The 17969-nt window shown below is 35.1% G+C and overlaps 1 protein-coding gene across 6 annotated transcripts; it reads left to right on the top strand.

Moving 5' to 3' along the window:
• The first annotated feature begins 1919 nt into the window (after window positions 1-1919).
• On the top strand, window positions 1920-17776 carry LOC103710981 (uroporphyrinogen-III synthase, chloroplastic). Of its 6 annotated transcripts, none has more exons than XM_088721884.2 (10): window positions 1920-2285; window positions 5589-5676; window positions 8023-8089; window positions 9344-9462; window positions 12403-12498; window positions 13625-13680; window positions 15905-15990; window positions 16379-16513; window positions 17254-17305; window positions 17420-17776. In XM_088721884.2, the coding sequence occupies exons 1-10, from the start codon at window positions 1935-1937 to the stop codon at window positions 17432-17434; spliced, it is 1065 nt and encodes a 354-aa protein (XP_088578010.2). In that variant the 5' UTR covers window positions 1920-1934; the 3' UTR covers window positions 17435-17776. The 6 variants fall into 6 exon arrangements, with proteins under 6 accessions (XP_088578010.2, XP_088578011.2, XP_088578012.2 ...); XM_088721886.2 differs by having other exon boundaries at window positions 1927-2244; XM_088721887.2 differs by having other exon boundaries at window positions 1935-2244; window positions 7977-8089.
• Window positions 17777-17969: the final 193 nt, after the last annotated feature.

The raw sequence follows: 17969 nt of genomic DNA, 5'->3' as shown, positions 1-17969 counted from the left end.
TTAGAAGAGACTGGTATAACATATTATATTTATTGCCATCAAAGTGGCGTGTGTGCCTATTATTGTGTTGTTATAATGACTTCCTAGAGGTACTTTTATTTTATTGGGAATAGGGTTCTTATTTACTTAGTCTAATTGTTCACTGGATTTTTATTGGAATGTATTAGGATAGATAATTGTTATTCTAGCTGTTATGGCGGAACATAACAGATATTTTTTAGAAGGAGCAGACAAATAATAACAGCAAAAAGAAAATGTTACTAACAAAATTATACTTACTGAAAAAAAATGTGTTCAGTTAAATTGATATTGCTACTTATATGAATATTTATTTATTTTAAAAATAAATCTATTATGCAGCTTGAAGGACAGTCTCAATAACTGCAAAAACTGCTTTGTTTAATTATATTTGCATGTAAGAAGAACTCAAGAAAGTATAGGAATGATTTTAAAAAAGAGTGAGCCAACTTTTAAGCTAGTGATCATATATGTGGGAAAAGAAAGCAAGAAACAAGAAAGAAAGCCGATATTTCTAATAAAAAGAACAAAGAAAAAAAAAAGAAAAGTTTAAAAAAATGTTAAAAGTCACAAAAAAAAGGTCAATTTGAAAACTAAAACTGTTCAGAAACTTTTTCCTTCCCATTAGTCTATTTTAAAATCACAGCCATTAAATTTATATTGGAAATTTGGAACCCTTTGATTCCATTAAATAGTCATAATTTATATAACATTATTAAGGTGCACTAGCCACAATGCCATCGCTTGCTGTAATTATAATGTTGCAAAAGTGACATTAATAATGAATAAAGGCTACTATTTAAGACTCTGCGTCATGTTGGTGCACCTCTGGGAGTCTTGGGTCCTGGGGATGGCCATGTCCTCTAAGATTGGAGTTATTTTTTTATTAGTTACCTTTGGGAAATCAACCAGCTAGGCAACAGATCCACTCTTTCCCGCATGCTGCGCCGAACATGATGACTCTGCTCCCAATCCACGTGTCGTTCTGCGACTGCTTCAGAGGTTGTGGGTCCCACATTTCGTGCTATCGGTAGCAACTGTATTGGCTTGAAATGCTGTTTGCTGTTTGATACATCTCAGTCTGCTCCTACTTCCAGACGAAATCTACAACGCAATCATCAAAAGCGAGCTTCTCTATAATATAACCATGGATAAGTTTCCTATCCTTTCTTTCTCTTAGACAAGAAAAATAATTAAAACACAAAATCTTACAAAATACTACCAACTAGGAGGTGCGACCCCTAAATTGTAGCCTGAAATTTATTTTAATACCGAACTCCACCATGATTCATAATTTTATACAATGACTTTAGTGCCATTACTCTAATGATTGCAATGATGCAATAGTATTATATGTAACAATCGGTGATTTTATTATCTAATATTGTTTTATGAATTCTTTTGAAAATATAATATATTTTCATGATTAATATAAAGTTTAAGTGATGCAGTTGTTATTTCACTATATTTTTATTATTTTCTGCTACAGAAAAAAAAGTCTATCATAACATAATACTAAATTTTTTTCCAAAAAAAATTATTGATTTTTGTCCCATCTTTTTTATACACATAAATGCAGCAGGTAACTGGTATAGTTTTGTTTTGATAAATTTCTACATGCAATTCAAAAAAATTATATCTTTAAAATCTCTTAAATTCTTTATATGTGTCTTATGGTCCATTGCCTATTTCACAACTAGATCTAGCATCCTTAATAAAAATTCTAAAACAATTTTGCCAACTAAATTAACAAAGAAATTGTAAACTGGATCTTGCCATAATGACTTTTGGAGAAAAGTGGGTTAAACCAAAATCCAGTTTCTGGATTTTGAGCCTTAGATTTGTTACTTTTTGGTGGGCCCAAGCGGTCAGGGTGAGCGATCCACAAGGAGACGGCGCGGATCCAAGAAAGGTCTATGCGGAAGACGAGAGCCCGGCAGGTGTTGGTTTGGGAAAGCTTTGAAGCACGGCCTCCACCACCACCCAACACGTCTCCCTCCTTCCCTCCCCCGTCTCCCTCCAAAGATGGCCGCGTTCGTTTTCTTCTCTTCGCCTCCTCCCCCTCCTCTTCCTTCGTCTCCTCTATCGAAGAGCAGACCTCTTTTCTCTTCTCTCAAGCTCCGAGCTTCCTCGTCCTCTCCCTCTTCTTCTCCGACTCCCAAGCCCGGGCCCAAGGTCGTCGTCACCAGAGAGCGAGGCAAGAATGCCAAGCTCGTAGGCGCTCTGGTACTCCTTCTCTTGCCCGTGACCACAGACCATACGCTGGCGTCGGTTTTCTCCTCCTATTTGCTTCTAATTTTCCTGAATTTTGGGTCTATTCTTGGACGGTCAAATGGCTTCTCTTTGTTGCATGTCGCCTTTCATTGCCTTGAATTTCTTCTTGGGTTTGCTCTGCCTTTTTAACTTTTTTATTCGTGCATAGAACTGTAATTGGAATGGTTCTCTTTTCCAATTAAATTGGTGTTGCTGTACAAAAAGGAATTGCTTTTCCCCCATTTTATCAAATGTTGTCTTGTTTCTTCTGTATTTTGGTTTGTTTATGCTAAATGGGACTGCGATTGCTGTGTTTCACCATCTAAATTTGTGCTGTGGTAGAAAGAAGCTTATCAGTTGCGGTTTTTGGTGTTATCTTTTATGTGATGTTATTCCTTTTTTTTCCTTTTCCTTGCAGTATTTTGGTTTGAAATATGTTTTTTTATGTTTTTGTTCTGTCTAATCTCTTATACTGCTGACTGTCTTCCAATTTTAAGTAATTTTTGTTGGATGATTGTAGGGCTAAACGACATGCTTGCTTTCTTTCCGAAGTTGTTTGAAAGATTTTCTTTTCTTATCTTTTTAAACTTGTGCTTGTTATTCTAGCATTTGGTCTTCTGCACAGGCAGCGCAGCTCATACAGCTAATTTAGTCTTGTTTTCTTTGTCTCTTTTCTTGCACTATTTTCTAGCCAAATTTATTCTTTTTCGGGTCTGTTCATCATCTTTCTTAGCGAAGCTTTTTGGATGAAGATTGCTTATTTATGCCTCTATAATAGCTTAATTTTAATCAGACACTTGCCAGGAGAAATGGGTTCTCTATGTTCCCGTTCTTTTCCTTTCCTTAATGGCTGTTTCAATTTCTTATTCCATTTTACTTGATTTTAGAAACCCCTATTATTGAAAAGTTTTCTCTTCAGAATTGGTTCTGTTGCATAAAACGAGTTGCCGTTATCTACTGCACCATCTGGTCTTGTCTTCTTCTTCATTTTGGTGCTGTTTTTTGAAAGTTTTCTTCCCACAAGTTGTTGAATCTTGGATTATCATTTTTTTTATATTGCATTGTTTTTCTATGCTATCCCTTTATGTGACTATAAAATAAGGCAAATAGAGTAAACTTGAACCATTAATGTTTTCCCTTACATTGAACAGGATAAATCCATGTCTTGAAGATTTTGTTACTAGCAAATCCCAAACCCTAACAAGTTTTAGTTGAAAACCCAAACCCTATAGGCTTTTGCTAAATGGGTCCTATTAGGATCTGGGATGGGTCAGATACCTGAAAAAACCCTCCTGGCTGCCATCCCTAGACTAAAGTTTTGATCACCTTCCTTTTGGCTTTTTATCATAACGTAAAGAGTTGATATGTTCTGGCCAGCTTCCTCATCTCTTGAATAAAGTGTCTGTTCCCACTCTGCATTTCTTTGTCTCATTAGTATAGCTTATAGTATAATTATCTACTTGGTTGTCATACAACATGCCCATAGCCTTACTAGAAACAGACAATACTTTATTTGGCAGGGTTTTAACTGCAACAAATTACATGTAGTATAAGTTCTGCATTTTGTTCTGGACCTAATCTTGCACTAACATTTATTCAACATATTCCAAACTTTCATTTTTTAAGGTTCTTAGTAAATTAAAATTTGTAACTATGAAATTCAAAGGTAGCAGAATTGGCCGGACACCTTATTGATCAATTTGATGCGAGTGACTTAATGGACTTTGACCATTTTAATTTATCTTTGTTTAAATGTTTAGGCATTTGGAATCAATGATCAGTGCCTTCTTAATGCAGTAATTGGCCCTAGCTATCTTGTTGGAGGCACTTTTGTTGTGCAAAGTAGTCCTTGTGATGTTTATGCTTTGTTAATAGGTGCGTATTTTCTTGGGCTATTTTTCTAAGTGCTGTTCCGTGAGTCACACTTCTTTTGTTCTCTTCCATCAGAGTTCATGGTGACTTCAAATTTTCTATCTCTTCCAATGGATACAATCTTTCTAGGCATGTTCCTAAAGTGAGGGTGTCAAATAGGCCCTAACCATCCAATGAAGCACAAGAAAGAAAACCTAAAAGGACGCAGAAGCCTCTAGTAACTCGAAGTCATTGCTATGGTTCCACGGGTGGTATTGAGCTACAGTACCACAAACAATATTCTGAATAGTGCCGACTACAGTAGTGCTGCAGTGCGTTGACTCTTATATACTATCTGAACATCACTTGAACTCTTCCAAGGAATTTAGATTGTTGGACTCAATGAACAGTATAAACCATTCATTAATAACTAGGGCTTTGATGTGTACAGATCTTATGTCGATGGCTCACATATGAACCGAAAAACACTACTGCATTAATTTTATTCCATCTGAGGAACTGGATGGTTCCTTGAAAAGTGGGAACGGAATTCATGTATAGGTCCCGTCAAAGTGATCCATCTCTTGTCACACTTTTCTTACTAAAGGCAACTGTTGAATCTAACATTTCTCCATTCAACATGGGCTTCGAAGTTCTCTTCCTGGAAAACTCTGCCTATTTCTTTCCAAACCTTGCTCCAAGTTGCATGTTGGAAAATTCTCAAACTATTTTGCTTTACATTCGGTGAATGTTGGATTATGGGCTAAAACAAAAAGATTTGCATTTCCAGCCTTTCTTAAATGTCCTTCCTTTCTGGAATTGGCTACTCTCTTTATTCTTTCAATGGGGTAGTCAGTTTCATGCCTCTTATTGTCTTGAATCTTTATATGTGCACTTTATAATTGGTTGTTTTAATATGTTATTACATTCTTAATCTTAAAAGGGAAAAAAGGCACAGCATTAAGGTTATTTCTAGCAAAAGAATGATTATGCAGTTTATGCACCATGCATTGTTTTCAACAGAATATAGAAAACGATCAGTGGAGGTGGTCAGATTTTTATGAGGCTCATTTTAAATTTCTTCTTGCTTCGTATCATGGGGCAAGCTTGCCAAAGTGGCTATTAAGCAATGCCTTTCCCTACATTTCTTTTGTCCTATTCAAATTACTCTCTCCAAAATATTTTCTCTCAACATGGTATCAGGTGTCAAAAGAAAAGACATCTGGTGTCACACGAATGTGACGCATAATGCTACATGTGTATTGATGTATCCAAGCATTTTTTATGACATAAATTATTATTGCTTAATTTGCATAATGGATGCTCATTTTAAGACTAGATACATAAACTAATTGTTAGGTTCTTGTCATGCTTTAGTTAGGCTTTTTATAAAATTGAATAATATCTGTTGTAAATAACAGCCATTTAATAGATGACCTCTTTCTATAATCTTGTTCATGTTGCAGGCAAAGCATAACATCCACTGTTTAGAGTTTCCTCTGATTAAACACACGAAAGGGCCTGATGCAGATAAGCTCACATCTCTTCTACATGGTAAGTGGCTGAACATGGGTATCCATGTCATACTTCTAGTATTGCTAGCTGAAATTTGACCTTTATATGATTGCACTTACCCCTGTATCTCTTCTTCCTCTTGAAGAAAGAGTACTGCTAGTTCCATTTCACCATTTGCCAACACTGGTTTCACAAATACATGTAAACCAGTGCCTGTCAGAAATAGCAGGTGGAATATGACAGGTGTTGGCTTGGTGCTGATGTATGTGCAGTAAGCTTGCAGAGAATGATTGCGGTCATGTGTAGTTTTTCTTGAAAAGAGCTAAAAATAATTGTTTATCTAACCATAAAAGAAATGTAGTGTGTTCTCAAAGGCAACAGTAACCACAAAGTTTGATACCTCTTTTAAAGAATGACCTAGTGTAATCTGGACTGAAACAAGTACATGAATTATACAAAAAAATTGTACAAACTATAAAAATGTATACAATAAATAATAAATCAAAAATAGGAAATTTAGTATTTATATTTTATTTAGTATAGAATATGATTCCAAGGCTTTTTAAATACTAATTTGAAAACAAATGTGCAGCATGACATACAAATGCATATATTCAGGAAAAATATTTCAGCAAATTACAGAGTTCAAAAGTTCTAGCTCATGTGGTCTATTATAGCCCCAAAAGTGACATGTGGTATTTAGGCCATGAGGAGGAATAGTACATTTTCTATGCATTAGATTAGGAAATTATAAAAGCATCTAAGATAAGTAAATTTCTTAAACAACATCTTTTACTGGTAAGATAACCTGTTTAAATGAGGAGACTTTTTGCGTTTCTATTGTATTCATGCTGAGGTCCATAAATTAAATGAATATTTTTGTATGCTCAATTTTTGAAGTAATATTGTTCTGACAGGGTAATTTGACTTGACTGATGTTTCTTTTTGGACATCATATATTGGCATCACTTGAATCCAAGATCTCCTGCAATATGCCTTGGCACTATTCTCTGGTATCTTTCTAAATATATTGGATGTGACACTTGCTATAAATGAACTTGCTGCCAATAATATCAAGGAGGTCCAATGGAGCATGACATTAAAGATGATAATGTATTCTCTGAAGAGATCAGGATCTTAAAAATGTTAAAATGAAACTCTAAGAGCCTTTGGAGGATATTTATTTAAAAACAAATATAAAATATACAGGATACAACTTTAGTGGAATATAAAGAGTAGCACAAAATTTATGTTTAAGAAAAAATGATGCTTAATAAACAAAAAAGAAAAAAAACAATGATAGTTAAGAGATGGCTAAATGAGATCTTTTCTATTATCTGAATATATTATCCAGATGAATGGTGACATTAATGAAATCACCTCAGAATAAAGTTCAATTGGGGTGTCATATGATCAAGCTGTGCCAAGGGATTTTAGGGAAGATTCCATTTTGCAGCAATGTTCTTAATGTTAGGTAATAAAGAGGATCATGACAAACAAGCACCGGAAGGGTAAGAATGCTAATGTGGATTTCAGAAACCTTGGAAGACAGGATTTGGAATCACTATAGTATAGAAAGCATAAAAGTTGCTCAGCAATAGAGAAGTGACTAATAGCATTGGCATGTGCATTGAAGGTCTTAGGAGAGTGGCTTCGATTTATCTCTAAGGATTAGGTAAGAGGAGAAAAGAACTAGGATAACTTGAACAAGATGTGTCCGAGAATTCCAAATGGCTTGTGGAGGTGGTGGAAGTATAACTTAATTGAAATGTTGAACGAAGATGCATTTAGCAAGGTTGACACTAAATAAATTGCATTAGGCTTGATTTATGGTTTAGAATTTGATGTAGTATGAAATATTGAAGTGATTATGATGATATTAATACATTGGGCACTAGATAACTATCTAAATGTTGTTTTCATAAAAATAGGGTGTCCCGGTGTACAAGGCTGTCACCACTAAGGGGTTTGAAGAGGGTCAGATGTACGTAGTCTTACTTCTGTGCATGGAGAGACTGTTTCAATGTCTCAAACCTGTGAAACCCAAGTCACAATGGAGCGACTTTATCGTTGCACCAAGGCCTAACCTACCTCAACCCTCCTCCTCTATCTAGGCTTGGGATTGGTATGTACATAGGTGGAATTAACCATGGATGTGAATACCATATATGATCTTTAATTCCTTTGATCAAAAAAATTATTGTATGCTTTTGATCTATTATTCTATGCTTTCTATATTTTGAAAAATATATAATTTAATCATTATATATACCTCTGCTTTCTTCTGCCAGATTGCTTTGAAAACAAATTCTCATAGAGTGCTCATTAACTTATTGTAGAATTTCTGTTGGGAAAGCTTGATGATTGACCCCTTCTTGTTTCCAGACACTCTGTTTGATTGGGTTGTCATAACTTCTCCTGAAGCTGGTGTGGTGTTTCTTGATGCATGGAAGTAAGAATCAGCTAGTTTATGTTGTTTCTTTATGACAATTTACTATGTAATAGTCAGTGCCCATGTTAATGGTTTTGTATACATACTTAATTTATGATCGTTTTTATCGGATTGATACTTTTGGAGAGTTTTGATGGAAGTTTAAGTAGACTCTGAGTGGACCTTTCAACATATTGTTTAAAGAGTTCTGCACTTCTTCCTTTACTTCTTCTCCTTCTAAAATCTCTTCTTTGTGTACATTAAAATTTGATCTATTTGGTAGTCTAGGAAGCTTCATTATGTTCTGTAAAATTTACTATGTGAAATAAATAGTAAATACCAAAAGATGGAAGATCCAGATTGACAAATGTGTGTGGGAGTGTGTGTGTGAGAGAGAGAAACAGGAAAGTCTTCATATGTGAAATGATATTGACTGTTATCTGCAACAAACTTATGGAGATTAGCCCTTCTCTTGTTGCCTTTCCCTCTTTATAACTCATTTGCCTGATTGAATAGAGATTGAAGGATTAATCAGGGCTAGGTAGAAGAAAAAGATAAGCATTTTGTTGTCCAACTTTCTCTCTTCTTCCCCTACATTTTTTATTGTCTTCTTATTCAATTCTATCACCTAACCTTTTTCCATTTGTATATATTCTTATTATTCCTTATCTTCTCTTGTCCTGACAAAGAGGAATCACATACAATTATAACCCAAAAATTTTAAACCATTTTTTGAAATTTATTTTAGCTCTTATCCCCCCTTTCCTTTCTCATTCTAAAATTTATAAATCCATGTATGGTGATGACATGATAATCCAATTTTATCTAGTATCGTTAGCCTGTATGTCTTTTCATGAATTTTATTTTATTCCATATTATTAGCTGCAAGTAACATATGATATCTATTTGTGTATTAAGCTGTGTTTGTCTGCCACTTATCAATTCCCGATCTAGGCACTTAAGACATGGTCATTTCTATTATTTTTCCAATGGCTTACCCCATATTTTCTGTATTCTTGCAACCATGATTTGTATTAACTCTCTACTTTAGTGACTTGATCTCTTAGTGACACCATCACTTGAATACTGTACTTGTAAATAACTTTGGTTAGTTCAAGTATAGTGGAACATTTCTTTCAGAGTGGAGGTCATGCCTCAAGGTTGGTTTATTAGAAAGATATCGTGAAGAGTGACTTAAATATTAATTTGTGCTTGTACCTGTCCTCAACATGTGATTATATTTGTACATTGAATAACAATTTTCATTTTACTTAGGGCTGCTGGAAAACCCAAAGTGCGAATTGGGGTGGTTGGATCCGGTACAGCAAGTATTTTCCATGACATATTGCAATTACCTGACCAATCTCTTGAAATTGCATTTTCTCCTTCAAAAGGTATGCAATGTTGCTAAAGCATTCCTAACATTACCCCCCACATATGGGCTATTTCGTTTTTAAATGGAAACATGTTAGACATATGTTGGATGGCACTTGGGGAAAGAATAGTTTTACAGGGTTAGGAAGATTCACCATAGCTCCATATGTTAACCAAGAGTTCTATGTTTCCCCTTCTCATATCGTTTTCTCAAATTTCTCAAATGTTGTACGACCTGAATATGTCTGTCTCTTTATGCATCTTTGCATTCTTCTTTTAGGAGGATGGAGGGAAACCCACCCATTTTATTAGAAAAAGAATATGAAAGCTCCTTGATGGCAGGCCTATTTTCTCCCAGACAGAAAGAAAACAGCGATGGCTCTTGCCGTTACGAAGTATTCTACACCAGCAGCAAGCTGCCAAGATGAGTTTGTATGTTTCAAGTCTCCATGAGGCTGTAATCTTTTGCTTAACCACGTGGTGTAGAGAGAAGAGACCATTGCATCCATGGATTCAAAAATTGCTGAATGGGATGGTTCTCTCCGTATCAGTGCATACTGATAGTATCATACTAGCATACTGGTTTGCCTGTCGATCCCGGTATCATACCGTTCTGATAGAAAATATCACAATATTCAATACCGGTATTTAAAACCTTGATTGCAGCATGACTGCCAACTGCAAGGGAGGTCTTGAGCTTAGACTATATAAATCTGGCAGAATAGCATTTGAGAAGGATATGGCTGACTGAAAATTATAATGCATAATCTTATAAATCTTTTGAAAAATGAAGAAAATAATATTACTTTAACACTCCTTTTATTGTAGGTAGCATTTCAATTATGCTGCCACTAGTTGCCTATGCTTTAGAGTTTAGAATCTTATCTAGCTCAATTAAAGCAGGTGCAGAAGTAGGTCTCAGTATGGGTAGAAAATTGATAATAAATAATAACTTTAAGGTATAGAAGAAACTAATAGATGTTTGTGCAAAATATGTTTACATTTTAGGATGGTTGAAAACATGACTATATCATCAACAACTCTTCAATGTGAAAAATTTCCATACCGGAATGAGATAGTTGACAAAATAGCGGCCGAGGAGCTTCCTGCCTATCTAGGAATACTGATAGATCTTCTAGAAAATGACAAAATTTCGCTAATCTTCTCAGACTAAGAAGTTGCTAGCAATTTTAGGGACGGGCTGGCCCCTGGGACTCAGTCAACGAGCGTTGTTGGTAAAAAAAAGAACTACTGAGCAAAAAGGCCTGCAAGTAGATGTATTTGGCCGTGCCACACTCCTCAGAGATGCATGCAAGAATTTTTCAAATTCACACTTAAACCAATGGAATTTTGTTCGCTAAAGTAAGAAAAAAAGTGCTTTCGAATTGATCTCATCCTTATAATGATAAAAAAATTTTGTTATAAGTGTTCAGTCGAATCAAAACATAGCTTGAAAAGGTGAATCGGAATTCCGCCGAGTCTGAACGCTTTCTCAAGATGATAATTTTCTCGCTCAGCTATAGCCGTAGACGACTATTTGGGTCAGCTCCTCCTCTAAGTAGCCCATTGAGCTACTAATAGGAAAGAAAAGTACCTTCCTTCTCTGGGAGAGCCGACGTTAAAAAAGTGAACCTTGGTGGCAGAGCCAGAAGCACCGGACAAGATGTTTCGGGGAGAAAAGAAGGATGGGATTGAAATGAAGGTAGAAAGCAGATTGATTGGCTAAATCTTTACTTCGCCTACTTCTGTCTACGTTATCTTTTTCTACGAGCCGCGTGACGTGACCCTGCCTTCTGTGATAGTAGGAAAAATAGATGATATAAGTGTCAAATAATGTGATAGAATATTTTGTGATATATCTACAATTGAATTAAAGTTGATAGTGGATTTTGATAAAATCATAAAACTAGTAGTGATAGTTTTAGAGAAGGTTAGTAAGATTGGAATGCTAAGAGTGGGTGGACAGGTGGAGCAAAAGAGTTGGAATAAGTTTCTGGAGTGGGAGAACTAGCCTATGTGAGTGATTTTGGCTAATAGGCTTTTGATAAACAAAGCTGGCTAGGATATTCCAGGAATATATATTAGATAGAAATGGAATCTTATAAAGCTTAGTGTAGGTTAAAAGTTTCAAAATGTAGAATCAGAAATAATTTTTGTATGGTAATTGATATGACATTAAATTTTGCATCATGCTTCACTGGAAGCAGGTTGGCACCACTGGCCATGGGACTCCAAGTTTCCGTTGGTTATGCATTCTGTTCACTTCACCTTGAAAGACGTTAAACCACCTTGATATCTGTCCCAAAATCACAAGCTGAAGAGTCAAAATGCATCACAAGGCTGCAGGGGCATCCATGGCCAGCCAACTTGTGTCATGCTTTGCATCATGAAGTTCTGCACTCATTCTCTTTGAACTTCTGAAAAGTGATTGCAAATGATCATATGCTCTTGGCCTTATTTTTTTCTTTTACATGAGGTCCAGGCTAAAATGTTAGATACCAATAAAGGCCCAAAATAGAGCGTAGATAGCAAAAATTATTATGCTAGCATAAGGATGATGAACCAGTAAAAATGCATTCAGAAATGAATATGGTGGAGGAATTTTGAGTCTTGCAATGATAGAGGAGAATGTGATGAAGCAATAAGATGGTGTGGTTATGTGCATTATAGACCAGAAGCAACTTTGATATGGAAGTTTCCAATGTGTGGAAGGATTGGGAAAAGGAAAAGACCAAATTTATGGTAACTGGACAAGGTTTCTACAATCTTATGTCAATGGGTGATGTAGGTGATGTATTCCTTGATATAGGCAAGTGATTTAGGATCTGTATAAAGGTAACTAAATGATGATATGACATTACTTGGCTTTGGTTCTGGCAATATGAGGATAACTTGATATCTTGTTTGTCATGATAAATCTGATTATATATCAGTCCTAATGGTTATATATGTTTCTTCAGCAAAAGGCGGAGTATTGGCTTTGGAGCTCCCAAAGTATGGCCACAAGAATTGTACAGTTTTATATCCTGCATCTGTGAAGGCTGGCAATGAAATTGGTAGGTCAATTAAATGTTCATATGGTTTAGTTGTATGTGCTCTTTGCTTTCTCCAGATGCCCATCCTCATAAAGATGCTTAGCCTCATAACTATTTTAAACACAATGAGCAATAATTAAAGTGCCCGCTCATACTGTATTGGATCTACAGTATGTATCATACTGTTAGGTTATCAGCATAGTACAAGGATGAGTACCTCACTACCTCTGTACAATCTGTGTTGGCCTGTAATGCTGCATTTGAACATGTTGAAATGATACACAATGATATGAGTTTGTTCTTTTTTCCTTCTCAAACTCATCTAATCATCCAAGACACGGCCATTTCTCTTCAATATAATCTTGCTGTCATCTCTGTTGATTTTTTCTTTTGCTTTCTTCTTTTTAATTTTGAGGATCTGAAGGTGGATGTTAGACAAATATTAGAAATCAAGTTAACCAATAGTTATAAACTTCCATCGCACTGCAATTTGTGGGTTCTCGTTGACTACAGAAACATTCATAGTACAACACTTCTAATGTATTGTCAATGTGCAAACATAATTATGTTGCCTGCAGTTTTTTCAAGAATTTTGAGCTTATTTATGTTGTAAGTATATGTTTACTTGCATGGCATTAATATGTTTACAAACTATGAAAGCATGTATTAAATAACAAAATAGAATAGATATTTCAATCATTTATCTCAATATATTAGTTAAAAATTATGTTTATTTTATTGTCTTCTTAAAGCAATTAATTTGGTATGTTGAAAAAGAAAATGAATAACGTAGGATATCATGGTGTGCCTCGTGCAATCCTTTTTACAAATGTGTATCTTCCCTTGCTGGTGTGTGCCAACTATCAGTATGATATGATACAATATGCATTACTGTGCTGGGTACCAACCAGCACAGGCAGGAAACATGCTATTTTAATTGTTGAATCCAAAGTAAATTATGACCAGTGCTCTAGAATGTCAGATCTATTGATCCATCCCTCTGGATGTTAACTTTTTTGGCCTTGCTTGGATTTTGTAAGTACTGTTCATGTATTGTCATCCTTTCTAGTGCATTTTTCATTGACAAAACTAAATTTATTTGTCCTTTTGCAATTTCAGTCTGAACTTCTTATATCTTTTTGTGCAGAAGAAGGCCTGTCTGGTCGAGGATTTGAGGTCATGAGACTCAATACATACAACACTGTAAAAATCTTGATTTCTTACAATTTTTCAATCAAAGAAATTGTGTATCCCACAAATTCATTTCTTACTGATTATGGATCCTAAACATTTGCTACTAGAAAATAAGAAAATGAAGATGAATACAGACAATACTGTAAAATCTTGAGTTCTTACATTTTTCAATTAAAGAAATTACATATTCCACAAATTTTTATCTCGTCATTGTAATACAATCTCAAGCAGTCATAGGATGACCTAGAGATTTTGATTTGTTTCTTCCTAGATTGTGGGTCCCAAACTTTTCTACTAGAAAATAAGAAAAAGGATGCAGTTTATAGTCTGTCCATTTTTTCATGTTGTTTATCTATTATCTTGTAGCTCTTTGTCTGCTTTCTCTTTGCTGAGAATTCTGCATTGTAATCAGTAAGTTAATTGTTACCTGCAACACAGGAGTTGCTGAAAACACCGCATATGCATGCTATAACCAATATCCATGAAGGAATACCACTTTGGGTATTTTATCTTAGGATATATTATGTTAAGCACTAAAAAAACTATTTGTAGATTGCTACTTGATAAATAATTCCTTACTGTAAACGACTACATGGCGATGCCATATTCAAATTTTCTAGGCTTCTTTGCTGTTACTGAGAATGATGTCGCAATCCATACAAAGTATATATATATAGAATCGCAAACACTTGGTTATACGTTTTCATTTGTTTAAGCACCCCTGCACCCCCCCCCCCCCCCCCCCCCCCCCCAAAAAAAAAAAAAAGGAAAAAAAGAAAGAAAAAAAAAGCCAATCTGGGGTTGTTTTTTGTGAAGAAATCACCTGCCACACTTGCCTAAATCCAAATGTATGAAAGCCAGCTCAGTGTATCAGGTAAAGTAAAATTATCTTCAAGGCCATTCCACCAGAAGCTTTAATGTGCCCCAGCCAAACTCAAAGATGTAAATATTAATGTATCATCTGTCATTTTCCAATCCTCCTTTTGTTTGATACGTCCATGTCCCAGCTAGTGTTTTCCCAATTCCAGCTGTGTTATGATGCAGCCTGCTGGTTGCTGGGTCTTGGATTTCTGCAGCAACACCACCTAATAAGTGCCTTATTCATACTCGCTTTGTTTAGTTCATCCAGCTTTAGGTGCTCCAACATTTTGGCAACAAAATCATCTAAAATCTTTTACACGATATAACTTTATCCTTCTTTTGCATCTCTTCTGTTCTGTTCTAGAGCTGTAAACAACAATTTTTCTTTTGGACGAGATGCTCTTTGCGATTTCATCTTTATGCCCATATATTCTTGATGCAGAAATTGTCCCTGTTGTCAGTTCTATTTGAAGCCTATGCTTATCGAGAAAGACATGGTTCATTGATGAACATGAACGGTTCTTTCTCAACTCAGATTGCCCAATTAAAAAAAATTGTTGGCAAGTCAAGTTTCTTGTTCTCTTTATAGAGCTCCTCTTGAGTCTGCAACTTTCTAAAATGAGCCTTCAGAGCACAAGGGATATGTTTTAATGGTGTGTGAGTATCAATCACATTGACTTGCCCATTTAACCTTGCTAGGCCAATAGCAGATTTAAATTTATACTAATCAATATGTGCTACCCGTGGATTCTAACTTTCCGAATTCCATTCTGATTATTTTAGATGAAAGAGAGTACAGATCAGGACAACTGTAAGTGCATGTCTATAGTGTATTCTCGAGGTAAATATCATGATAATAATTATATCAAGATGTTGGCATATGCCAGGTATTTATGATTACTTTGAACTGATTGTGATGTGCTTTATCATCATATATTAGGCAATAATTTTACAATTGCATAAACACTTATGTTGCTATAGTACCCAATTGTACCTAAGATACAATGTGGTTGGATCTTCATTAAGGTCCATGAGCACTTAACCAACAACTTGGTTCCAACAAGAGCGTTCAATAGTAAATTTTGTTAGATCCCAGTCAAAATTACTGCTATTTTAGAAAATGGCGTTGTTTTAGTTCCATATATAATTTGTCCAGCACCTTCTGTTGATTTTATCTACATGTTTTGAGATCTTGTAACCTGACTTGCTAGGTTACTTTTAATATGCTATTCTTTTTTCTAAATAATCATTTCATTTAATATTGATATTATATCTGATAACCTGATATGTGTTAGTGGAAGTTACCAATGTGAAAATTAGTGATGTGAGCTTGACCAATACAGAGTCATAATGTTTTTTCTATACTTATCAGGTACCTATTCAAGATGTAGACCAGCTGGTTCTAAAACAAGCTCTTTCTGCTCCAGTTGTTGCAGTAGCCTCTCCTTCTGCAGTGCGGTAATTTAGCAATTGCACCTTCTCATCGTATTTGATTTCAGGTTACAATGCCTTCAGTATTTTGGCACCTCCTTTAAATCCTTGGTGGAACTGGAGTCAATTTGATTCATGAGTATGTTCTTTCCTGATTATCTTCATTGATTGCAAACAAGATGATAAGAAGAGTAAATCTAATCCTTAATCATCTAAATGCTTCATCTACTGGGTTTATCTTAAGTTCATAAGAAATTTTATTTTTTTCCAGGATATCTTCAGTTTGGTAGAACAGCACTTTTGTTTGTTTTCCTTTAATGTTAATGATGTTACTGTTTTATTTTCTTTATTTCCATTACTCAAAGCAGTTTTCCTGTTTATTGCTAATGAGTTGATTGATCATTATCTGAAATAGAGCCTGGATTTATCTCATCTCAAAATTGGAGAATTGGGACAACTCTGTTGCTTGCATTGGTGAGACAACTGCTTTGGTTGCAAAGAGTTTAGGCCTCAAGAATGTATATTATCCAACAAACCCAGGTTTTGAAGGGTATGTCTCCTTCCTTTCGTATAATTAAATTATCAATCATTAACTAAATGGAGCTTGCTGCCTGGTTGCCGCAATTGGTAAATGCCAGAATATAATGGAAACAATATTCAAGTTTATGGTCCATAGTAGGTCTTACATATATTTTTTACTTTGTTGTGGCTAGTCTGGAGATCTCTTTCTTAATGGCATGATTGACCATTTGTGGATGCATATTACCGAGCTGAAATTCGGAAGGGAAGAAAAAATACTTTCAATTTGGATAGACACTCCTAGACAGATTTCAATATAGATCTACTTTTTGATCCTAGCTTGGTACTTTTGTACCAAATATTTTAGGTCTCACTCTTTGGGATATATCTTCTGTGTTAAGACTTGTATGACATGAATAAGTCAATGTAGATGCTTGACAGCCTGCATCCACTAATCCTATGTCTTGGTTTTATATTCCCAGTCAATCATGTTTAAGCTGATATCTTTATATGTTGTATTTGGAAGAAATTCATTAGTATGTATGTGCGTGCACCATAAGTTCGCTCGGTTCTCTTGTAAGTTCCATGAGTACCATTCTGGAGTAAAGTCCACCTGTTCTTTTGTGCGGCCTATTAATTATGCCACAGTAAACCTCTGAGGACTGTCAATGTTTTATAACCAAAATAGGTGCACCCGCACATGATTGGTCTTCTAGAGAAAAGCTTCCCCGATAATTTCTTATTAGTGTGTTCTTGTATCTGTGCTTACAGGTGGGTTGACAGCATCCTTGAAGCTCTAAGAATTCACAACGAACTCCAAAAGGTTCGACTGTACGTAATCACAGTTATTACTTGAAAAAAACCTGTTGCATATTTTTGCTGCATTTTTTGCTTTTTCTTATTGTCACCTCTTGTAATTTGTTTTTATATAATCTAGGATCTAGTTTGTTGATAAGGAAACATGCAGGGAACTGAAGACTCTAACATTAAAGATAATTGCAGCAAAAGACATTCTTGGATCAAGCAAGCCTAGATATCATCGTTGCTGTGATAACCCTAGCAATATCTTATACATATAGAGATTCCCATCGCAATTCATTATTGAATGCAACCGGATGGAATAACTTCTTCGAAGGTCAACAACAATGTAAAGGTGGTCATAAGATCATGGAGGACCAAGAATCTACTGTACATGATAAAATATGAAGGTGATAATATACTAAGTAGATACTTTCTTTGTATATTATATTAACTTGTACAAACACAGTATTGAGAAGGGGAATTTCAGAGTGTAGATCTATAATGTCTGGAAATTCATGTTCTTTTTGCTTTTACTGATGTATTTCTTGATTTTTTTTCCTACTGATCTACGATTTCAGAAGGATTGGTTCCTATTACACCAGAAAGTTGTACACAACATATCTTACACAGATTACTTTTACATTTCATTATTCAATGCAACTGAGTAGCATAACTTCTTTTTTTTT

Source organism: Phoenix dactylifera, chromosome 5 (genome assembly GCF_051530095.1).
Source record: "Phoenix dactylifera cultivar Ajwa chromosome 5, Ajwa_hap1_PhDact_Kaust_v1.1, whole genome shotgun sequence".
In the NCBI taxonomy this organism is placed as follows: domain Eukaryota; kingdom Viridiplantae; phylum Streptophyta; class Magnoliopsida; order Arecales; family Arecaceae; genus Phoenix; species Phoenix dactylifera.
The sequence above is the reverse complement of the archived record's forward strand: the minus strand, read 5'-3'. Positions and strand labels throughout refer to the sequence as shown.